At 35.2% G+C, this 25,160-nt stretch overlaps 2 protein-coding genes across 6 annotated transcripts; one reads left to right on the top strand and one right to left on the bottom strand.

Moving 5' to 3' along the window:
• Nucleotides 1-282: 282 nt before the first annotated feature.
• LOC125674139 (iron-sulfur cluster assembly scaffold protein IscU-like) lies at nucleotides 283-4,962 on the bottom strand. Its single transcript, XM_048911215.2, has 5 exons — nucleotides 4,641-4,962; nucleotides 4,402-4,515; nucleotides 1,803-1,913; nucleotides 918-996; nucleotides 283-704 (listed from the first exon to the last, which is right to left on the bottom strand). Exons 1-5 carry the CDS (start codon nucleotides 4,725-4,727, stop codon nucleotides 625-627), a joined length of 471 nt encoding a protein of 156 aa, XP_048767172.2. The 5' UTR covers nucleotides 4,728-4,962; the 3' UTR covers nucleotides 283-624.
• Nucleotides 4,963-5,117: 155 nt separating this feature from the next.
• On the top strand, nucleotides 5,118-24,510 carry LOC125674137 (E3 ubiquitin-protein ligase parkin-like). 5 transcript variants are annotated; one of them, XR_008801869.1, is made up of 14 exons: nucleotides 5,118-5,366; nucleotides 6,576-6,693; nucleotides 7,898-8,007; nucleotides 8,922-9,002; nucleotides 9,456-9,580; nucleotides 10,072-10,208; nucleotides 10,670-10,731; nucleotides 11,338-11,472; nucleotides 11,705-11,788; nucleotides 12,782-12,899; nucleotides 22,305-22,366; nucleotides 22,607-22,840; nucleotides 23,006-23,089; nucleotides 24,400-24,510. XR_008801869.1 is itself a non-coding variant. In XM_056160377.1 (13 exons), the coding sequence occupies exons 1-12, from the start codon at nucleotides 5,187-5,189 to the stop codon at nucleotides 22,811-22,813; spliced, it is 1,419 nt and encodes a 472-aa protein (XP_056016352.1). In that variant the 5' UTR covers nucleotides 5,118-5,186; the 3' UTR covers nucleotides 22,814-22,840; nucleotides 23,006-24,510. The 5 variants fall into 5 exon arrangements, 4 of the variants coding, with proteins under 4 accessions (XP_056016352.1, XP_056016353.1, XP_056016354.1 ...); XM_056160377.1 differs by having other exon boundaries at nucleotides 23,006-24,510; XM_056160378.1 differs by lacking the exon at nucleotides 24,400-24,510 and having other exon boundaries at nucleotides 23,020-24,222.
• Nucleotides 24,511-25,160: the final 650 nt, after the last annotated feature.

The raw sequence follows: 25,160 nt of genomic DNA, 5'->3' as shown, positions 1-25,160 counted from the left end.
CTAAATTTGAAAAGAATAAAATGGCAGTTATCAAGAAGTTAAAAATGTCAATTGTTAATGCATAACAACAGATGCAGACCAACTGTAATGCCAGGGCAACCCGTTTACTCAGGTGATCTTAAATTCTTGTCAATATTCCCAATCTCCTGAACATTAAATCTATCTGATCAGCCCCAGAGTTGTCTCTCTTTTCTAATCTGGTCAGAGCTGACTGTTCAGAAATTTAAATCTTTCCTTTTAATTCCAACTTCAATTATTTGTGACATAAAACAACATGAAATATTTCGATTTTAAAAATTTATTATGTCCCCAATAACAATTCAATATTGAAAACAATTACACATAAATCATAATCTACTAATCATCAAAGTCCAGAAGAGTTTTTTTCCCCCATCAATTATCTAGTTTTATTTTTAGTCTGTATGATTCCAGCGGTAAGAATTTCACGAAAAGAATGCAATGTATTTCCTCACATCAAAATAATATACACACAGGCTGGAATAAAATAATATCAACAACAAGAGCAATATATGTACAGTCAACAATAATTTTCAAATGCCAGCATTACACAGGGTCGTTGTCCTGTAATTAAACTTCTCCTTCAGATTGTGACAGTTGTCTCCCTTAGGCAGTTGCTGTCGCCTTGTCCGGGTTTTTCAGCTTGTAATCCTGTAGAGCCGCCCTAATGGCATCCTCTGCCAACACTGCAAAGAAACCGGGAATAAAATCACCGATGCAAGAACTTTAACTCTTCCAGAGGGCAAGAAAAGGTTTTATTGAAATGTATAGAACGAAAATGTTTGACTCACCAAGTTTAAACTAGTACAAATGTAAAACTTGAGTTTTTCAAAAAAGAAAGGTTTAAATATATGTATTGAATAAAAACGTTTTAAACAAATTTAATTTAAAATCCTTACTGGAGCAGTGGAGTTTGACAGGGGGCAGGCATAATTCCTTGGCAATGTCGGTGTTTTTGATTTTGACCGCCTCGTCCAACTATAAAAAGAAAACAGTGTGAAACTGTGTAACAACATCATACATTAGGATGAAATTTACTTGTGTATCTTATTCCAATTCAAAGCTTGTAAAGTACAGGGGATATACCATCCAAGCCGTGGTCACTCGGACAAGACTCGTCCTTTTCATAAATACATGCAACTGTATGCATGTATCTTAATGGTTTGTACAAGCAATAACAATCAGTTCTCCTGCACTTTTTGAGCACTTCACAATCCCATTTCCAAGAATTGTTCAAGCACTACACAGATTTTTTTTCCAGCTTCTAAGCACTATTCAAGCACTTCATAAGCCCATTTTCAAAGAAGTTTTCAAGCATTACACAAGATTTTTTTCAGCTTCTACTTAATTAATAAAAAAATGATAATAAATTCACCTGCTTTAAACACAAAATAAAAAAGATATATAATATGTCAAGATCAAAACTAGTCTAAAGACATATCAAATTTGCAGATTAACTGTGAAATTGCAATCCAAATAAATTTTGTTTTGGTAGTTTTAATAAAATTCATCTACTTTTCTTCTCACTTCATTGCACTTCAAGTAAAATTCAAGTACTATGAATAATAAAAAATTCAAGCAATTTTTCACTAGAATTACCTTTCTAGAGCTATTTACCTTCACTTACCATTTGTGCCCACACTACTTGTAGAACTTTTCAAGGTTTGTTAAAACCCTGAATTCATCTTATCAAAATACCTCCTCCCTCTAAATATGTCACAATAACTCGGGAAATAAACATCATATTGAAATTCCTATTATATTATATTGGTTCCTTCCTGTACCTTTTTTCCCTTGATCCACTCTGTGGCCAAAGAACTGGAAGCAATGGCTGACCCACATCCAAAGGTTTTGAATTTGGCGTCGACAATTTTCCCATTTTCATCCACTTTAATCTGCAATTTCATGTTTGAATAATATTATACATTGTTAACAAAATTTGATTACATAATAAGAAATGTAATTTAACATGAATAATAAAATTATGACCTTGTCATGAAATAATACAAAAAAGTCAGTGTTCATTTGAACTTATACTTATAGCAATGTAATAGACGAAAGGAGAAAATCTATGGCTGGACAATGGACAGGGAATAGAAATCAGGGCCTCTACATTACTACTCGGATATTCATGGAAACTAATATGCAACGACAAAGCCTGGGATGATAAGATGGATCTGCCTTCTCAATCCTGAAGTGAATGTCACCTTTTAGTTTCTTATTACTCAGTTTAACATCAGAAACATCGCTGATGTTCTCCAGACATGTATGCTGAGATGTTTAGACCATGTTGAGTGTTGAGTATAGTACAGGTTGGATACCACAGGTTTGTACATTGAATGACACTGGATATCGAGCTCCAGGTAGACCAAAGCTGACATAGGATGAGATAGTAAAACTAGACCTAGAGTCTACAGGATTGGATTATCAGAACAGGTTCAATCCACTGAATTGCCAAGTATTGGAAAACAAACTTCGACCGACAGAACAGGCCAGGCCTCACCCTTGTAAAAGGATTGATTTGGCTTGGATAATCAAAATGGATGATGATGATGATGAAATACCCCTAACTACTACACCCCCCTCCTTAAATTGTCTTTGCCCTCAAAAACACAGAACCCAGATTCTTTTGCCCCTTGCAGGACTTTCACCTGAACTCCAGGGTTTGTCAAAAGCACCAAATGTAATATATAGAAAAGTAAAGAATTCATGTCTGGACAGGAAATCAAAGCTGCTACCCCTGCAATACTAGTCGGGCATTTCAACCACTTAGCTACCTGCTGAGCACTCACTATTCATGGTCCATAAAGCCCTAACTATGTATGTACTACATTGATTCAAAAATATAAATCTAGTGAGTACAAGTACTTCACATGCTGTTGATTTAACCATAACATATTTTACTGATTCAATTTTAAAATTTATGGAAGTATATCATGATAATATCTTGGAAAGTGGATATTTCAATAATCATTATAAAGGATAATACCATAAATATTCAATACTTGAACTCTATAAATTAATTTTATCCCTGAACTTACTACATGTACTTCAATATCCACAGAATTACTGATTATCATTAGTAACCATAATCACAGGTGTTCGAGGACTGATATTAATTTAAAATATGTTTACAAATAAACTAACAGTTTATAAACATTTACATATGCAATAAGAAAGGAGAAAATGCCATGGACCAGACTGGGATTTGAACCCAAGCCCCCTGAATCTCTAGTCAGGTGCTCTATCAACTAGGTAGCATGGTCGTTCCGTCCCACAGTCGGTCCATCCCTAGTTGATTCGTCCCTAGACGGTCCGTCCCACGGTCGATTCGACCCATTTTGCTTACAGTCGATCCGGCTCCTCCAATTTTTTTTTTATCAAAGATATAATAAATGAATAATTACTTAAGACAAAGGGACATTTTTGCATATATATTGCAGTTAGTTATCAAAATTAGATAACTGGCGATGGTGTCTAGTAGATTTATAGCGCAGACTGCCCAGTAGGGCCCCTGCTATTAGATAACTGCCGAAGTTAGACGTGTAAATAAAATTGTTTATTCAGGATTTATAATTTTTGTTTGAAGTGCGATGGTTATGAAAATGTGTGCTCATTAACTATTGTAGAAATATCGTTATTTAAATATGTATAGCAATCAATGTAAATGTGTGTCCCCTGTCCACTGATCATTGTGAAAACACCTGAGTGAAAACAGTTTTATAACTGCATTGTTGTGCAACCTTTGATCATTAATTACAAGCTTACAGTAACCTAACTATTCTTTGTATTGAAAATGAAGCCCATTTTATCGAATATTGTGATGTGTATAATGATCTTTGAAAAAGCTGTCAAATATCAAAACAGCATATATTGTCATCCTACCTGATGACAGAAGATATCAGCGGCACACACACCATGAAGATAAAATACGCAGATGAATTAAACCAATTCAGTACTGTAAATAACTTGGAAAAAAGTAATTATTTTTTCAGGGCCGAATCGACTAGGGGACGTATTAACTAGGGGACGGATAGTCTAGGGACGGATCGGTAATGGGACGAATCGACTAAGGGACGGATTGATAATAGGACGGAACGTCTAGAAAGCTATCAACTAAGCTATTTGCCTACTGCATGGTGATTGAATCAGGCTGACTGCAACACATGCCAGGATATATGTACCCTCTATGTTCCCAAGCACATGTGACCATAATGACTAAGCTGATTACAATCAGATCCACTTTATAAACTTGCTAAACGAGGCAGGCTAGGTAGGTGGATCTAAGAGTATGATTGTACATGTAATAAGACTTTCAAAATGAAGTATTTGGTTGAAATCCATTCTATTCTGTTATGTAACTGTGGCAGTGGAATTACGTACTTGCAGTTTCATGACGTCTCCACAAGCAGGTGCCCCGACAAGACCAGTTCCGACAGTTATGTCCTTTTTATCCATTGAACCCACATTCCTAGGATTCTCATAATGATCTATTACCTAGCATAAAAAAAACCCAAACATGCAGGTTAAATAAACATCATCATGGACTGAGAAAATTCGAAACCAAGTAGATCTAGGGTCTTAAAAAGCCACCCAATAATAAAGTTTTTGTGAACACTTACGTTTTTGTGATAGAAAGAAACTGTTGTTGCAATGTTTCCCTCCAGAGAAGGCCTCAGGAGCCTAGTTGTTGCTCTAAATAACGCCATTTCACATCATTCAAGATTACTTAACGACCTTGGAACTCAATATTATTCTATATACACTAAAATATAGTTCTAAATACGTAGTTTGGATTTGTTGAACACAGTTTATACTAATTGATTCTGTTAAAATTGATTCACTTAACAAGCATTTTACAATACTATTTCCGTAAGGAAAATGTTATTTCTTTATTCGTCGTTTGTAAACTAATTCTGCGTAGTAATACACTACCCCACAAAATGTCGAATTGCAAGTAGCGAGCAAGGCTCTGAATAACAATGATCTCATGATTTTTTTCACATATTCCATCATGTAATGTTAATGGCATCCAAGAATTAAACGAAATATGTTAAAATTGGTATATTTCGTTTAGAATGATAAAGTGACATTCTCATTTTTCAGTTTAAATCAGATCGTGTGAAGTAAAATTTCAAAGTGAAAGTAGACAGAATGCAGAATCATAAATGGCGAAGCTATTTATTAACGTGAAATTCAGTTCTTCGTCGTCGTGTCCGTTAGAAATAAGCACAGATTCGTCAATCAGAGAACTGAAAAGCTTGATTAGTGGTAAGACGGGGATACCAGTGGCAGATGTAAACCTGATATTTGCGGGGAAGTTGCTTCAGAACGGGCAGTTAGTCAGCGTAAGTTCCCGAAGAATCAGGAAAAATGTATCGAATCCATGTACTTTATTTAGATACACTTGCAGAATTGACGCGCCCACACTTATACAGTAGTAGACAGTTTCAAAAGATTTAATAACGACTGTAAATTTGTAACTATATTGTATGAATTTTTTTTTATCCCTGACCTTCAGTTATACAGGCCAGCCTATAGGTTATAGAACTTTCACCATACTCATACTCAAACTCAGTCATTTTTGTTTTAAATATAACTATGAGCAAGCTTCGAAACATACCCAAAAAATCTTGAGCTTGTACTCCATTTGAGTGTGAGAATGATTTTATAAAAGTTTTATAGCATTTACTTTTGAGTACGAGTAGATTTAGAGAACATAGTTTGAGTCCGAGTATGAAAGCGTGATCAAAAAAGTTTTATAACCTCCAGGCTACTGGTTCTTGAACTTGTGAATCTTTATATGTTATGGAACCACCCCTATGGATTGTGTGTACTCATGAACATCCATTTTCAGTTGTAAGATGATCAGAATACATTGACTAATTCTAATGACCATGTATTTAACTGAGAATATATAGACTTTTAAAAGTATTTTTTTTATTACTCGTATTTTATCTTTAGATTAAGTATCTGGGACAGATTTTAAAGAAAACGTGTTGGTTTATTAAAAAACATCAAAATACAAACATGCTGAAATTTGATGATGACAATTCAATCTAGTCAGTTAGATTTGAAATTCAGACTTTTGAAAGTGCTATTCTCAATTTATTTTTACATTTATGTCATATTTCATAAAAGGGCCATCGTGCTAATATTCTAAACGCCCAGACTGCCGTTTCACTAAATTAACCAACTGTTAACATACGATTACGCTTACGATTATGTTTGAAATATACACTGTTTAGTGAAATGGTCGTCTGTATCTGCTTTGAAAATCGACGAGATATTCCTGTGTACTGTTTAACTGCTCTTCTTTTTCGTTGTTAGCCATATTAGGTGACATAAATTTTGAATCTTAGTGTATTTGAATTTATCAATAGTAAAAGATATTACAATGCCATAAACTTTTAATTTGCAATATTACATTGAGATAAAAGAATGGAAGAGTTTTATGTAAATAAACTGGATGGTTCAGGACTAAAGAATAGAAATAGAGGAGGTCATACCTGAGACTACAGCCACACAATATCAAACTTAATCACCTCTGTATTTAGGAGCTGGGTCTCGGAAACCACACTGTATTGCATGCGTTTCAACAAAAGCGATCACCTCTGGAAGTCAGGGCACACATCGGACTAAATCAACTCAGCCCCAAGGGCCCAGCCAGTGTTGGTGAGTTTGTAATTAGTTTGAATTTTAAGATGCACAAACGCACAGATAAACTGGACTCATATGTCTTGGGGACTATCCTTTGGTTAAATCCTGTTTATGAGATCTATTTCCAGTGATTTCTACCCTGGGTATTCAATTTGCTTTACAGTTAAACACAGTTACAGCCTAACGGGGAACATTGTTATGATGAGTTCATGTTTACAGTGAAATGATTTTAAGGTAGCTAGCTCACTACACTAAAGCTTGTACTCTTTATAAGTCTCTACGTCACAAGATGGCGATTTAAATGTTTTGTGAAATTATTTGTATTGATCAATTTGTTTATCTATCATTGTAGCTCAGTGGTTAAAACATTGGGCTGGTGAACCGCAGATCTTGAGTTCGAATCCACCTGAGTCTTTTGTTCATATGTTTTTGAAAATCATGTTTTTATCCAAATTTTGGCCTATATACAGTCCACTCCACTTATGTTGAAGTTGGTTATATTGAACTATCTGTTATATTGAAGTTAAAAATAAATCCCCCAGTAGCAATATTTGTGTTGTTCAGCATTGGTTATATTGAACTTTGGATATAATGAACAATTCAGGTTGGTCCCCTGAATTTCATTATATCCGGCGGAGTAGACCATACTTATGATATACACATGTCTCATCTGATCATATCTTTCATGATTAAATCAATTCGTGCTGATTTGAAAAACTATTTCAGGGTGTAGTGAGCCACCTTAATACTCTGTAGTTTTAAAAGAGATTATGAATTACTTATTGTATATAACGAATTAAATTTATAACAAATCAAAATTGTCCGTCCTCCAATCTGGTTAATCTGCTCTGTTTATTATTGTGTAACTGCACAAAATTTGAATGAAAGGATAAATGGAGCGGATTAAAGATTGTATTTTAATAAGATTTTAATCAGATTGGTCCGTCCCCAGCACTTCACTATTAGCGTGTTTTGCGGTAGTTGAATTAGTGGTTTTAGGTTCAGAAGACAAACCACCTAATGAAATATACAACATCATTTTGGTTGTAACGGAGTTCTGTACTTTATTGATGCGATATGTTAGCCCTGAAAAATATATTTGAAAGGTTTATTTCTCACTTGTTGTTCATGATTTTACATTAAAATATTAGATATGAGTGAGGTAAAGCTTGTGTGTTTACCTGTAAGATGTATAATATCATTTAATGATTGGTTTCAGTGCATCCACACCAGTTCTATGTGTATTGTAAGGAATGTGCTGCTCTACAACCTGGAAAACTGAGAGTGGTGTGTGAAAAATGTCACCAAGGCAAAATCATCCTCCATCAGGTCAGTTACAGGCAATATCATTGTCCATCAGGTCAGTTACAGGAAATATCATTGTCCATCAGGTCAGTTACAGGCAATATCATTGTCCATCAGGTCAGTTACAGGCAATATCATTGTCCATCAGGTCAGTTATGGGCAATATCATTGTCTAAGTTAGGAGGCTTAATACCATCCTCCATCAATCAGTCAGAAAACAGTATCATCAATCAGTCAGAAAACAATATGATCCTAACATTGTATCCTCCTCCATTTGTTTGGTTGAGGGAGATGACATCCTCCATTAGTTTGGTTGGGGGAAATGACACCCTCCATCAGGACAATTGCAGTTCATTCGGTCAAATGACTATCTATAATCCTCCATCAGGAGTTAGTTATAGAGCAGTATCATGTAAATGCACTATTTCTATTGGCTATGCAAGTTACATGATTTTCGGCCTACTGCTTTGTTTATGTAATGGTGAGGTTGGCTGATTTGACTGATGATGAAATGCAGAATTTAATACATGAAAATATGATAAGAATATTGGGTATGTTTCAATCTAATTAAGATTAAATCCTTTGATCCGCTCACGTATATCGTGTGTAGCGATATACGTGAGTGGATCAAAGGATCTAATTTTAATTAGATTGTGTGTTTTCTTTTTAACTAGCGGGTACAGTGATAAATGAACACAATCACTCTGAATTGTTAAAACTTCAAAGTCAACAAACCATGTACATCTGGTAAAAGCAACCTAAAAAGAATGAAGGTGTATATAACAAAACAGTTATAGACTGCGTCCTCGGAAAACAGGTGTTCTTCCACCTGAGCTATCTTTGGCCACCAGCGATTGAACCCATCAAACCACCACAGCAGTATGTGTTAAAAAATTTTTGTTGTCAGGACTTGTTTCTCTTTTGTGTATTTTATCAAGGAACCTGGTAGCTTTGACGACGTGCTTCAACAAGGCAGAATACAAGGAGACTGTCAGAACTGTGGACCTCAACAGAAAGCAGTAAGTCAGTTGTCTCTCTTATATTGATAATGACAACTACTGTATTAAGTTTTCATTGAGCTATCTTACCTCTGTGAAATGTGTGTGTCAATAGGTATTCAGAACTGATGATGGTATACTTGTATGTACTTAAAAAAAAACATCTTACCAAAAGATTTTATCCTCTGATATATGTGTTATTGTATTTACATAATCAGGTAATTAGGTAATTAAAAGGGAACGCCAGAATCAGGGGCCTATAGCCCAAACCGTTGTGAGATGTGGAAGGACAAATAAATCAACCCATGCATATCATAAAGCTTTATTATCAACGGGGAAAAGATGATGTGTGATGACTGGACATTGTTGTCATCAAAACTGATGAAATAGACTAACACAACAGAGTAAACAAAATCAGTTTCTTTTCTTCATGATGAACCAATCTATGGTGACAGGTAACTGTTCTATTTCCAGAAGTTTTACTTTAAATGTACCAAAGATCACAGTGACCTTGAGGAGTTACAAGGTCAGTGTGCTGTGCTGAGACACATTAAACCTAACAGACGCAACAAAGAGTGCATCACCTGTACTGATGTCCAGTAAGTATACATTTACTTACATATAGTACATGTACTGATGTTCAGTAAGTATACATTTACTTATATATAGTACGTGTACTGATGTCCAGTAAGCATACATTTACTTATATATAGTACATGTACTGATGTCCAGTAAGTATACATTTACTTACATATAGTACATGTACTGATGTCCAGTAAGCATACATTTACTTATATATAGTACATGTACTGATGTACAGTAAGTATACATTTACTTATATATAGTACATGTACTGATGTACAATAGTTTCACATTTTATTGGTGCACATACATGTATAACTATAAAAAAGATACTCTTTTGTACATTTTTCTACAGCAGTTACTCTCCATTAATTATAGAAATGATAACTTAAACTGATAGCATACACCATATTTTGTAATTTTTTGGAATAGTTGTACTTTGTTGACAGACATCCAGTTTTGAGTTTCCCCTGTGACAAAAAACATCTGATTTGTACTTTGTTGACAGACATCCAGTTTTGAGTTTCCCCTGTAACAAAAAACATCTGATTTGCATGGAATGTTTTCTGTCGTACTGCGTCACACAGCTGAATGAGCGGCGATTTGTGGAGGATCCGGGAGCTGGATACAGCTTACCTTGTCCAGGTGAAAATCCAAATGTGTTTATTTCAAGTAATTAACACATGTGTACGTACATGTATAATGACAACAGCACTTCCGGACTGTCTTTGTATGGGTTACAACCGATATCAAAATATTTTGTTTTTATTTGCACTGATGGATGAAATAAAAACAATTTTAGTAATCAATCTTAAAAGTAGTGTTTTATTTTGATCATTTTACATATATAAGATCTTATGTCATTGTCATTTAATTTTATTTAACTGTTGTTTTTTAATTCCTCTTCTTACCCTTTTAAAGCGCCTTAGAGTAATTTTTTTTAAGGCGCTATTTAAATTTTATGATTATTATTAAATCTTAATTTTGTTTGTTAAAAGCAAAATGGATATTAGGCACATTTTCATATGTGATATTTAGGTACAATTTAAGCTCACTGAATGGTTAGATTAGTATTAATTAGTGCTAATTATCTGATCTATTTATAGCTGGGTGTCCTGACTCATTGATTAAAGATCCTCACCATTTTTGTCTGCTGGGAACAGAACAGGTATAATATAGACAAATATTTTGATTTCAGCTGTGGAATTTTCTTGCATGAATTTGTTTTGGCTTAATTGTTATTTTATATAAGTATAGGAAGTTTGATTTATGTATCTGTATCTATAATAAATCCAACACATAAGGCATGCAATGAAGGGGTCTGCAGTATCTGTGTAATTGTGATCGTGTCCAATTTAATTGCCAATCAGAATTTAATGTCATAATACTGTAGAATCATTTAGATTTGTGGGGGCTAATTTTCGTGGATTGCGGAAGTTTTACGGGTTCATGGGGACGTAATTTCGCGGATTTTTATATTTGTAAGAAAGATACTCTGGAATGTAAATAGTGGTCTCTATTTGTTGAGGATGTAAATTGTGGGTGAGGGGTACCCACGAATTCCACTAGTCTAGAATTGAGCTACCACAAATTCTAATGATTCCACAGTATTCAAAACTTCTCTGGTGTAGATTAAAGTTGCAGACATTTTGTTCCAGTATGAGAGACACAAAGCTTTTCTGATATAGAATAGTGTTGCAGATTGACATTTTGTTTCAATATCAGAGATACAAAACTTGTGTTTTAGAATAATGTTGCAGACATTTTGTTCCAGTATGAGAGATACAAAAGCTTTGCGGCCGAAGAGTACCTGTTACAGAATGGGGGACTGATGTGTCCTGCCCTGGGGTGTGGAGCAGGGTTGCTGCTGGAGGAACTGTCCCAGAAAGTCATCTGTCCCAGCTGTAGGGTAAGCACTCTATAGTTTTACTCCAGGAAATGGTATAAAGTTGTATAAAGAGCAATTTGACACTGGTATGTACATAATTCATTACACCATTTTAAAAGTCAGCTTTATCAAAGAGTCACTGAGCTTGTTGTAAAAAAAAAACCTTCTCTCAGACTATGTAAATTTTGTACATATAGCATTTGAATTATTTTCAAATATAACTGAATGTTGAACACCAATTTTGCTTTTACAGTTTGAATTCTGTAGGGAGTGTCGAGACGCCTATCATCCTGAAGAAGAATGTAACACACATCACACTGCAGGGGCATCCGGCCAGGTGATGACCTATTTTGATATCTAACTCGTGGCCAGGTGATGACCTATTTTGATATCTAACTCGTGACTGTACATATAACACATTGCTGTGTAAGTTTACCTGTCTACTGTAGTGTACCGCGAATACAACCAATAACAGATCAAATCGAAAAAGTTACACGTACGCGTCTAGTGAACCAATGATGGATTACATCGAAGAAGTTACACAAAGTAAATGCGTCTATTGAACCAATGACGGATCACATCGAGGATGTTACACGAACGCGTCTAGTGAACCAATAATGACGTCAAAGAAGTTACACGAACGCATCTAGTGAACCTATATATATAGTAATCACTACACACAAAGGAAATTAACACGAACACATCAAGGAAGACAATATATTGTAATTATTACATAAAGTAAATTATATGAACACGTCAAGTAAGATAAGATATTGTAATCACTAAAGACAAAGAAAATTATATGAACACCTCAAGTAAGACAATATATTGTAATCACAACAAACAAAGGAAATTATATGAACTCATCAAGTAAGATAATATATTGTAATCACTACAAACAAAGGTAATTATATGAACTCATCAAGTGAGACAATATATTGTAATCACTACACAAAGGAAATTATATGAACACATCAAGTAAGACAATATATTGTAATCACTACACACAAAGGAAATTATATGAACTCATCAAGTAAGATAATATATTGTAATTTCTACAAACAAAGGGAATCATATGAACATATCAAGTGAGACAATATATTGTAATCACTACACAAAGGAAATTATATGAACACGTCAAGTAATACTATATTGTAATCACTACATAACAAGGAATTTACGTGCCAAAGGAGTTGACAAAGAAAGTTAGATTGTCAATTGAGGCTATTTTCATATTTCATTGAAGAAGTTTCATGTCATGACGTGAGGAAATACTTATCATAACTCATTAAAGGAAGTATGTATTAATCGACCCATTATTTTCTGACAGGAGGTAGATAATAGCCTTGAGCAGGCCATGAGAGCTCATAATGAACTAGAATCCATGGAAACCATTGACAAAATCTCCAAACCATGTCCCAAGTGTAGAGTAAAGACAGAGAGATCAGGTGAGGTCACTTTTCAAAGACCTGCTTTCATTTAAAAGTAGGGACATCAATGGATTCAGTGGAATCATGATTGTTTGTGGGGATTGATGTTTAAGGATTTCTTGGGTCACTCTTACCCACGAGTTTACGTGTCCTGGAACATTTCTTAAATAAATTTTTTAAATAGTTTTTTTAATCATTTAAAACATAGTTCCAATGAAGTTGTATTAATAGGATCGTTACATCAGTAATCCCATTATTTTTCTTTCAATCAAGCTGTTAAATGTGAAAACAAAAACAATGGAATCGTTATTATTGCTGACCCATGAAATTACGCCCCAACAAACCAGGAAAATGCTTACACATGAACATTGGCCCCCACGAATTAAAATGATTCCACGGTATTTGATGCTTGAATATTTGTTCAATAAGATTTTATTTGAATCAGAATTTAAGATCTGAATTTTGCTATGTTTGTTATTATAGCGAGCTCTAATGGTAACGTGTATCGATTATAGTTCTGCTTCAAAATCCAATGTTTGGGCTACCTATTGTTTATCCTCATTTTTTTCGTTGGAATCATGTGACTTGTGCAAGACATCCCTGTACGACCTGTAGCACATCTGTTGCTGCGTACAGAATATGATGTTAAAATGCGAAATATTTAGGTATCAACTGAATGGTCTATTTTCCAGAATAAAGATATAAACAATATGTAAAACGATATACCAATATTGTTTCATAATTTGATGATAAATAATCAATGACTATACACTGTATGTGTGGCAGTGATAGCACTATCTTTCTTTTTACCATGCATGAGTAGGCAAAAAAAAAATATGTAAGCACGCATTACATCAATATTTAAAAATTCCATTCGGATATACATGTATATATGTGGATTATTTTTAGCGTGTACATTTGAGGAAAACCCAAACAATTCAATTATTTGTGCTAACAAAAGACCTTATACCAGTGACAACAATATTCCTGAATTGTATGTAGTTCACGGTCAGTCATGTTGAGCTCTCCTAATTGATTGATTGAATGTTGTTTAACATCCCTCTTGAGAATATTTCACTCATATGGAGACGTCACCACCGCCGGTAAAGGGCTGCAATATTTAGGCCTATGCTTGGCGCTTATGGCCTTTGAGCAGGGAGGGATTTTTATCGTGCCACACTTGCTGTGACATGGGACCTCGGTTTTTGCGGTCTCATCCAAAGGACCACTCCATTTAGTCACCTTTTACGACAAGCAAAGGTTACTGAGGACCTATTCTAACCCGGATCCCCACGGGATTAGTTTGTGATAGGTATTGTTTGACATCTCGTACGGTTTGTTGTTGATGATACATGTAACAGCGAAGTTAAATATCAGCGAAGCTAGATATTACGTCACAATGCATGTCGTTAACGTCAACTGTGTTTTATTTTCCGATTCAATAAATTTTCTGGGAGTTATGCCCCTTTTGAACTTAGACTTTTGAGACTGTCTGTCCTCTTGTTTTGTCAGTGCAACTCCTCTGAGACCGCTCAACAGAATTTCGTGAGACTTTATAGTTGATACTGACACACTATGTAGATGTGCATGTTCCCAGGAAATTCAGTTTCAACAATTTTTCTGGGATTTGTGCCCCTTTTGAACTTAGAATTTCGAGTCTGTCAGTCTTGTTCCACAGATGCTTGTGGACAGGACTTCCGGTACCCCCCTTCTTGTATTTTTAAATGTTCAATTCCTCGGACGTATTTTTGATCATCTCCCACTGCCCTTGCTATGCCTTTGTTTAGATAGATCACATCATAACCCCAGTTGTGCCTTACTCAAAGTCACATTGCGTCTGTTACAGGGGGCTGTATGCACATGACGTGTAGTGTTTGTAAGACAGACTGGTGCTGGATCTGTGATAAAGAGTGGAACAGAGATTGTCAGGGCAACCATTGGTTTGGATAGACAATTGGGAGATAATAAAGACACTGATAGTATTAAAGTATATTGCTATTGAATAAAGATGTGATTTTAATATGTATATGATTGGTAGTCATTTGTTTAACACTTTTACTTGTCTATGAAGATGTCATACAGCAAACAAAAGATTTCATAACTAGTGTGAGTTAGTAACCGGTTTTTCTCAAACTTGAGTCTCTTGATGTTTTAAATTTTCAAGAGACAGGAAGTTTGCCGGGTGTTTATTAAAAATGGGGGGGGGGGGGTGTTTAAATCAAAACGAGAGTTTGAGAAAACCTTTTTTAACGAGCAAGTTATGGTACAAATTTCGACCGATCGCGGTAGCGCAGTGGTAGAACGTTCCCTTCGTAACCTGGAGGTTGTGAGTTCGAGCCCCGCTCGTGCCTAAGACGTTAACATTAACATAGGTAATGGTTGCTCCTTCGCCAAATGCTCGGCATTTAGAAGTGAAAATCACGAGTCTTTGGATTGACCTTAAAATGGAAGTCCTGTAAGGATCCTCACTGCTACAGCCCGTAGCGCTAAACATAAGAGGGCTGTTCAATATGTAATGTGTATTGTATCACAGCACGATAACGCTTTGCACGATTTCGTGGATGATCATACTCTTGAGTAGCTCTATTCAATACCTGTTCAACAGTATAAAAACGAGCCTTCAGCTTTACATAGTTTTAAACTTTAGTCATTTCAATAGAGCCAGTCGTTGACCACTGTTGTAAAAATGGTTGGGAAACGGGTTGGGAATATTGAAGAAATTAAAGCTTATATAAAAGTTCGCACAAAACTCGGTCATTCGATAATGCAGATTTTTACTGAATTGGGAGAAGTTTATGGGTCTGATAAGGTATCTTATGAGACAGTTCGTAGGTGGAGAAAGAAATTTCTGACAGGAACAGAGTCCGTCAAAGATGCAGCAAAATCTGGCCGACCTGTGACTGTAACAGGCAAGGTAAATGTCTCAAAAGTCAGGGAAATAATTGAAAGTGATGGCAGATATACGATTCGTGATATTGCCAAAGCTGTTGGCATATCGCTATCGCGGGTGCATTTCATTTTAAAAGTACGAAAGATTTCTGCCAGATGGATACCGCATATATTGACAGATGACCAAAAACGGGTAGAGTACAAACCGCTAATACTTTGAAGAGATGTAACGTTCATTTCACTATTTGAGTCGAGTGCTTTTGAGATATCGTACAATACACATTACATATCGAACAACCCTCGTATTTCTAAATTTGTGGCACTTCACCTACAGCTAAGTTATGACTAAATATGAGTGAAAAATTCTCAGCGGGACGTAAAATAATCAATCAATGGTACCTGTTTCTCTCATCATATACTTGCCGGTGTTTTTTAAAAACTTCCTTCAGTTGATGACAACTCTGTTGAAATATATATTGACATGCAGTAGACACAAGTGCTCACGGTGTTCTGTCAAAATGAAATATACAATATTAAAGGTGAAGATAACGAACAGTGATCAATCTCATAACTCCTATAAGCAATACAAAATAAAGAGTTGGGCAAACACGGACCCCTGGACACACCAGAGGTGGGATCAGGTGCCTAGGAGGAGTAAGCATCCCCTGTCGACCGGCCACAGCTGCCGTGTGACATATGACACTATATTTGCATGTAACTGTATTATGTAATCATCTCTTTCTTTACTTATATATGTATATACAGTATTTGTATATATTTTCATGCTGCCCCTTAAGGGGCCTTGATTGGAAAAATAAAATATGTTGTATGTTCTTCACATTTACATGCAACAGAGGCAAGTGCTCACGATGTTCTGTCAAAATGAAATATACATTTACATGCAACAGACACAAGTTCTCTCGGTGTCCTGTCGACATTTATTATACAATGCCCTGTTCAGAGATTGAAAGCAACAGCCACTAAGCATCATCCTAGGTGTTTCATAACTTAATAAAAAAAATCAAAAAACTACTACGCCAGTGATGAAACAGAGAACAGCTAACGATAGCTACCTTCTGATCAATTTTTAAAAGTTATCATTTTAAAGGATTTTTTGGTGCATATAGATATTAAAATGAATTTTCATAAAAGTTGATTTATTTGACAAAACGAAGAGAGATAACTGTATGATTTGGGTTAAAATTGCGTATTTCACCCCCACCCCTATTGAAATACAAATTCTTTTTTATATGTACATGTATTAGAAATTGTCATTTAGCAAATGTATGCCACAACTTTTGTTTTTTTACGGGGGAAATTTTTAGAAACCAAAACACAGCAAAAATGTTCACTGAAAATTGAAGATAAACAATTTTTACTCAATTATATAATTATATGTAATTTAAAAAATCTCATTAGCTAAGTTGCAAAGCTTTTTGAAATACACAAGTTGAAAATGTAGGCGAGAATCCAAAATTATGGTGCGTTGTCCTTTGACAATGAGATAACATAGAATTAACACGTTCTCCATTGATTGATGTTTAAACATTATTAGTAACTGGAATTCGAAGTATCTAAAATTTGGACATTCACATTCTCCACTTGTTAGATTAGAATTTAAACCATTAGAGTTGCACCGCTTGACTGATCTGTCGTTGTTCATGAAATCCTCTGTTCATCATGCGTATCAGGTTAGGCGGAACCTTTTTAAAGTGATGACAATGATTTTTTTTTCAAAATCTCTCAATGGCATAGGAATATAAATTATTATATTCATGATTGATAGAAACATTTATTTGGTACAAAACCAAGAGAAACCTTATAAATCTACGTTAGATAACCGCTTTTAGTGTAAAACAATATATACAAGGAAGAATTTGTGTCATGCAAGACAATGATTTAATCGCCAAAATTACACATTCAAGTGGCCGTTTTGAGGTTTAAAGGTATTTAATATTATTAAATATTTGTGTTATGACTGAAATATATGATATAGAGCAATTTTCATTGAATTCAATGTTGGGTGAGAACTGACAGCGAATGCCCCTTTAAGGGTTTGTCAATTAATAAGCATGTGTCGTTAATAATTATGAACATCTGTGAGACAGGGGCACCCGACATGTGATATGGTGTAACAAGCAAGATGTCCTAAAGGAAGCAATCGCTGTGTTACACATCCTTTACATGAAGCTGGGAACTGTCATTCTTGTTCGATTTTTAAGCATGGCAAATCCGCGTCGTTGATATATATATATACCAGTGGCGCATCCGGGGGGGGGGGGGGGGGGGTCCGGGCGTTGAAACCCCTCCCCCTTTCGTCAGAAAACTTTGCTGAAAAAAGGTAAAAATAACGCATTTGGAGAGTGCCCTGCCCCTTTCAAAAACGAAAGTAATGTTAGAACATTTCCTTTCACAAATTCCTGAATACGCCACGGTATACAATGTCCATGTATATACTGTTGATAGTAAATACTCTTCTACCAAACGCTCGGTATTTTTCATTATTTGTACCAATTTAAACTAAATTAGACGTTTTAATTAAATAAGTAAGCTAATAGGTTGTGATTTTTTATTCCTTGATATGAATTGTTAAATTTTCATATTCTGCCATCCAAAGTCTACGCTGACGAGACGTTGTGCAATTCTATGCTGGTTTAAATTTATAATACAGAGAATACGCATTCATTGCTGACGAGAATCTGTAAAATATCAGGAGAGGAACGAGAATGTTTTCTGCATAAATCCAAATTCGTATTCCAGCCACCTTGTCATGACCTTCTGAAAAGACGCGGTTGTTGTAGGAATTCAGAAACCAGTACGTCAGATTAATGACCATCAGGATAATTGCGCACGAGGATATCCACGCAGACGGCCGTCCACCACTATGGTAGCGAGTCGCCTGAATTAGTAGTGACGTCTGAAGGTAAATTTCTATCATGGAAAACAAATTTCTGGATAAGATGGCTCTATGGACGACACTCTCGCCGTAGATTCCGGTAAGAAATCCGAGAGTAAAGAAACACATCATGCCAGAGGAGCTGAGGATGAGGAAGAAGTCGTTAGTGTGGATAGCACGTGATCGCTTCGTGTTCGAGTAGTGCAAACGCAAATGGTAGTAAATAACCAATATCGACACACACGAAATCATAGCATCCACACACTCGCTAGCTTGTAACGTTATGTAGGTTGCATCGTTTTCCCATCTGTACACAAACGAGAGTATCAGTATCGATGTGAACGTAGGGAGCGTGGAGACAATACCACAAATGACGGAAATGGAACCTAAAGCTTTATTGGAGAAGTGACCACTGCTTGTAAATCTGGGCGGTTCTGTGTGTCTGTCCACGTTGTCCATAAGCTGGTAATTAAATCCGTTGTGAAGTTCGCGGTCCGATGCTTCCGAGTTTCCCGTATTATTGTACCGAAATGATGACCAAATAGAAATGATAAAACTTGATGCCAGTATACAAAACTCCATTCTGGCTGGAAGTAGGTATGGGACAATTTTACGAAGAAGCCCAGTTTGAATTTTAGAATTTGCAAAACAGAAAGAGATGTTGGATATGGAGAGGTTCCCATGGAGCTGAATGTTATATTCGTTATTGGCATTACTGACTGTTGTGTTAAACCAAATGCAAAAGTTTGCCAGCACGATTAGTATTATAGCATACGTGATTTTAGAACCTTTCCATGATATGCCCTGTCGGTAGTAGGTAATCAAAGCTAACTGTAACATGAGAAACATTAAAAGAACAACATTGCTTACACACGATGCTGCGAAATAGGAAGGGTCGGGATAATCTCGGAACCCGCATTCAATTATGATCGCCAAATATAGCGCAGTATGAAACAAAACAGCGAGTCCAAAGATCCAAAGGAAGGCAATTCTTATGTTTAGCGAAGGGTCGTCCTCTTTTCTTCGAAAATGTACAACACTGTTTCGGTCCTGGTGATAGTTTGAAATGATAATGGCGATCATAGCTAAAAGTCCGAGAAATACCAACCCCATGACCACGGACCAGTTAACGAAGTGGGCGGTGTTGTCACTTGTCTGTTTCGCTGCGTAGATTCCAATCACAACAAACAAAATGGATGTCACGTGTGAAAACATCATCAGGGCAGAAATCTGATATTGTTCTTGGTCGCTTTCCAAAGTGCTCCGGGTTCCCTGGTGAGCGAACATATTTTGGACAAATCTTTTCTAAGACAGAACAGTCTATATTTCCCCCTTATTCTGATGTACAGAGTGCTTTTTTACAAGTCGGATTCCTTGTTTATATCATAGACAGTACACGGAAGGTACAGGTGATCGTTCTTTGTTTCATACAGCTAGTTTTACATCCCTTTATAGATTATTAATTTTTATTTATTTCCTCCTGTGTATTGCTGATAAAAAAAACTGCTGGTAGCTGTTATACATGGGAGATAGGACAATGTTACTGGTGAAAATATTTTAATAGCTTTTTCAGCCTCACCTTCTATTTTAATGTCAACCAGTGTCCTATGGTTTTAGTGTACGAAAAAGGAAGCTTTTTTCAATTCCTAAAATAAAAACATAATTTGCGGCCCTTTAACAAAGAACCGCAATACATGGACAATAGGCATATGTATCTGACAGAAACTCGTTATTTTAGTTAAAAATAAAACATTAAAACAGTTATTGGTAGATATACCTAATAGATATGAAATATTTGTAAATTTGACCTTTGGTCTCGGAATTAAGAGTCACCCTTGTAATTTGAATTGGACATAAGTGCAAATTCAACTGAGGACATAGTTTGGTTTACAAAATAACATTTGAATACCATACCTTAAAGACTGGAGGTACTCTATATCGTCACAATGGCTGACATCTTTTTAAAACATGGATGAAAGTATACATTTAATGCATAGCTGAGTTGCTCAGTAGGTGAGCACGTCAACGGCTTTACTGCAGATCGCGTGTTCACGTCCAGCAGGGGTTTTGAAACCATTTCAGGTTGCTTTCTACTAGAACTGCATTTTCTAAAACTAAATAAGTAAGTTTTAAATTTCCCAAATATTGTTGCGCATATCCTCCACTTTTCATCCACATCAAATTTCTCTGATGTAGATTGCTCCTTACTTCAAATATATGAAAGGCGAAGATAACGAACAGTGATCAATCTCAAAGTCCTAGAAGCAATGCAAAATAGATTGTCGGGCAAACACAGACCCCTGGACACACCAGACGTGGGATGAGGAGTAAACATCCCCTGTCGACCGGTCACACATCATATTGACAACCGATATCAAAATATTTTATTTTTATTTGCACTGATGGATGAAATAAAAAAAAAAACTTTTAGCAATCGATCTTAAAAATAGTGTTTTATTTTGATATTTTTACAGATATAAGATCTTATGTCATTTTGTCATTTAATTTCATTTAATTGTTTTTTTTTTAAATTCCTCTTCTTATCCATTTAAGGTGGGTCCTTAGTCCTGAATTTTTGGGGTTTAGGTAGCATTTTTTTGTTTGGAATCAATAGATTAACATTCAGAGTAATGAAAAAAGGCAAATTAGTTAAGGATTTCCATATTAATTTTCATTACAGTCACTACTGAAGTCATGCACCCCTATGTAGATTTTTATGAAATTCATTGGAAACAGTTATCTGTTGTTATTTTAAAATGAAAAAAGAAATAATAATTTAAATTGCACTTATTTATCAGGAAACATGTCAATAACTAAAACACATGTCATTTTCAATATGTTCATCAAGTTTTAGTATAATAAGTGCAAAATTATTGAATTAGCCTTATTCTCCAAAATGTTAAAAAACAAACTAATATGGACACAACTTCCTTATAGCATGGTTTACATATCATTTTTTCTGTTTATATTAGTAGATGTACATCTGTTATAGTTATTTATGAAAAAAAATCCATACCTTTCCTTAATAATTTCAAATCTATAGCTTCCAGAGTATGTATACCCCAATAAAAAACCTAAGTCTGGCACCATACAGCTGAGCTATTCAAAACCACTGATGGATTAAAATTTTATGTAATTACATAAAAAGACACAGATAATAATTCCTTATCACCTTGGTAAAATGTTTGTGAAAAATATAGGAAATCTATTGCATAATGGACTTGATAAATAATTTAATGAAAACAGAGTTACTGTCCTTGGATTCAATATTTTGAAACACATTATTGACTATTCAAATATAACTAAGACTTTTGAAATATTTTATGGCTAACAAGATTTTTTACAATAACTATTGAAAAAGACTCCAACAAAATTTATGTTCCAGTCATTAAATTATTGAATTTGGACAATCTTATGACGTCACAGGAGTGTGGAACTACGTTAAAGCGCCTTAGAGTAATTTGTTTTTTTAAGGCGCTATTTAAATTTTATGATTATTATTAAATCTTAATTTTGTTTGTTATAAGCAAAATGAATATTAGGCACAACGTTTTCATGTGTGATATTTAGATACAATTTAAGCTCACTGAATGGTTAGATTAGTATTGATTAGTGCTAATTATCTGATCTATTTATAGCTGGGTGTCCTGACTCATTGATTAAAGATCCTCACCATTTTTGTCTGCTGGGAACAGAGCAGGTATAAAATAGACAGATATTTTGATTTCAGTTGTGGAATTTTCTTGCATGAATTTGTTTCAGCTTAATTGTTATTTTATATAAGTATAGGAAGTTTGATTTGTGTATCCGTATCTACGATAAATCCAACACGTAAGGCATGCAATGAAGGGGTCTGCAGTATCTGTGTAATTGTGATCGTGTCCAAGTCAATTACTAATCAGAATTTAATATTATAATATTCAAAACTTCTCTGTTGTAGATTAAAGTTGCAGACATTTTGTTCCAGTATGAGAGACACAAAGCTTTTCTGATATGGAATAATGTTGCAGACATTTTGTTTGAGTATCAGAGATGCAAAAGCTTTGGGGCAGAAGAGTACCTGTTACAGAACGGGGGACTGATGTGTCCTGCCCTGGGGTGCGGGGCAGGGTTCCTGCTGGAGAAACTGTCCCAGAAAGTGATATAAAGTTGTATAAAGAGCAATTTCACACTGGTATGTACATAATTCAACACACCATTTTAAAAGTCAGCTTTATCAAAGAGTCACTGAGCTTGTTGTAAAAAAAAAGACCTTCTCAGGCTCTGTAAATTTTGTACATACAGCATTGAGTTATTTTCAAATATAACTGAATGTTGAACACCAAATTTGCTTTTACAGTTTGAATTCTGTAGGGAGTGTCGAGACGCCTATCATCCTGAAGAAGAATGTAACACACATCACACAGCAGGGTTGCCCCGCCAGGTGATGACCTATTTTGATATCTAACTCGTGACTGTACATATAACACATTGCTGTGTAAGTTTACCTGTCTACTGTAGTGTACCGCGAATACAACCAATAACAGATCAAATCGAAAAAGTTACACGAACGCGTCTAGTGAACCAATGACGGATCACATCGAAGAAGTTACACGAACGCTTTTGAGATATCGTACAATATACATTACATATCCAACAACCCTCGTAGGTCTAAATTTGTGGTACTTCACCTACAGCTGGAGATGTCTCTATATGAGTGAAAAATTCTCAACGGGACGTAAAATAATCAATCAACGGTACCTGTTTCTCTCATCATATACTTGCCAGTGTTTTTAAAAAAAAACTTTCTTCAGTTGATGACATCTCTGTTGAAATATATATTTATATGCAGTAGACACAAGTGGTCACGATGTTTTGTCAACATGAAATATACAATATGAAAGGTGAAGATAACGAACAGTGATCAATCTCATAACTCCTATAAGCAATACAAAACAGAGAGTTGGGCAAACACGGGCCCCTGGACACACCAGAGGTGGGATCAGGTGCCTTGGAGGAGTAAGCATCCCTTGTCGACCGATCACAGCTGTCGTGTGACATGTGACACTATATTTGCATGTAACTATGTATTATGTAATCACTTCATATATACATACAGTATTTGCATATATTTTCATACTGCCCGTTAAGGGCCCTTGATTGGAAAACTAAAATATGTTGTATGTTCTATACATTTACATGCAATAGAGGCAAGTGCTCACGATGTTCTGTCAAAATGATATATACATTTACATGCAACACAGGCAAGTGCTCACTATGTTCTGTCAAAATGAAATATACATTTACATGCAACAGACACCAGTTTTCTCGATGTCCTGTCGAGATTTAATATACAATGCCCTGTTCGGAGATTGAAAGCAACAGCCACTAAGCATCATCCTAGGTGTTTTATAACTTAGGACAAAAAATAAAAAAAAGCCTACTACGCCAGTGATGACAGCTAACGATGACAGATAACGATAGCATTGTTTCGCCGCCTACCTTAATTCTGATCAATTTTTTAAAAGTTATCAGGATTGTTTTGTACATATAGATATTAAAATGAATTTTCATAAATTGAAGTAACTGTTGATTTATTTGACAAAACGAAGAGAGATAACTGTATGATTTGGGTTAAAATTGCGTATATCACTCCCCTGTTGAAATACAAAGTCTTTTTTATATGTACATGTATTTGAAATTGTCATTTAGCAAATGTATGCCACAACTTTTGGTTGTTTTTTTCTTTTACAGGGGAAATGTTTGCAAACCAAAACACAGCAAAAATGCTAACTGAATATTGAAGATAGACCATTTTTACTCAATTATATAATTATATGCAATTTAAAAAATCTCATTAGCTACATTGCAAAGCTTTTTGAAATATACAAGTTGAAAATGTAGGCGATAATCCAGAGTTATGGTGCGTTGTCCTTTGACAATGAGAGAAAATAGAATTAACACCTTCCCCATTGATTGATGTTTAAACATTATTTGTAACTGGAATTCGAAGTATCTAAAACTTGGACATTCACTTTCTCCATTCGTTAGATTAGAATTTATACCATTGGAGTTGCTCCGCTTGACTTATCTCAATGCAGGCAAACAGTCCTCTGTGTACCATGCGTATCAGGTTAGGCGGCGCCTTTTTAACGGGGTATCAATTAGCCGTGAAAGTGATGACAATCATTTTATCTAAAAATCTCTCAAATCTTTCAATGGCATAGGGATATATATTCATGACTAATAGAAACATTTAAATTTGGTACAAAACCAAGAGAAACCGTATAAAACTACGTTAGATAACCCCTTTTAGTGTGAAAAAATATACAAGGAAGAATTTGTGTCATGCAAGACAATAATGATTCAATCGCCAAAATTACACATTCATGTGCCTGGTTTGAGGTTTAAAGGTGTTTAAAATTATTAAATATTTGTGTTATGACTGAAATATATGATATAGAGCAATTTCCATTGAATTCAATGTTGGGTGAGAACTGACAGCGAATGCCCCT

The sequence above is a fragment of the Ostrea edulis genome, chromosome 3 (assembly GCF_947568905.1).
Source record: "Ostrea edulis chromosome 3, xbOstEdul1.1, whole genome shotgun sequence".
Taxonomy (NCBI): domain Eukaryota; kingdom Metazoa; phylum Mollusca; class Bivalvia; order Ostreida; family Ostreidae; genus Ostrea; species Ostrea edulis.
The sequence above is the reverse complement of the archived record's forward strand: the minus strand, read 5'-3'. Positions and strand labels throughout refer to the sequence as shown.

Bases quoted from the DNA above. Each gene is read 5' to 3' on its own strand.
- LOC125674139 (XM_048911215.2), bottom strand. From the start codon at position 4,727: ATGGCGTTATTTAGAGCAACAACTAGGCTCCTGAGGCCTTCTCTGGAG. The intron at 1,914-4,401 runs GTACGTAATTCC...ATGAAATTGCAG, and splicing joins GAGACGTCATGAAACTGCAA to ATTAAAGTGGATGAAAATGG. The intron at 705-917 runs GTAAGGATTTTA...GTTTCTTTGCAG, and splicing joins TGTCAAACTCCACTGCTCCA to TGTTGGCAGAGGATGCCATT.
- LOC125674137 (XM_056160377.1), top strand. From the start codon at position 5,187: ATGGCGAAGCTATTTATTAACGTGAAATTCAGTTCTTCGTCGTCGTGT. The intron at 8,008-8,921 runs GTCAGTTACAGG...TATTTTATCAAG, and splicing joins GCAAAATCATCCTCCATCAG to GAACCTGGTAGCTTTGACGA. The intron at 11,789-12,781 runs GTGATGACCTAT...ATTTTCTGACAG, and splicing joins CTGCAGGGGCATCCGGCCAG to GAGGTAGATAATAGCCTTGA.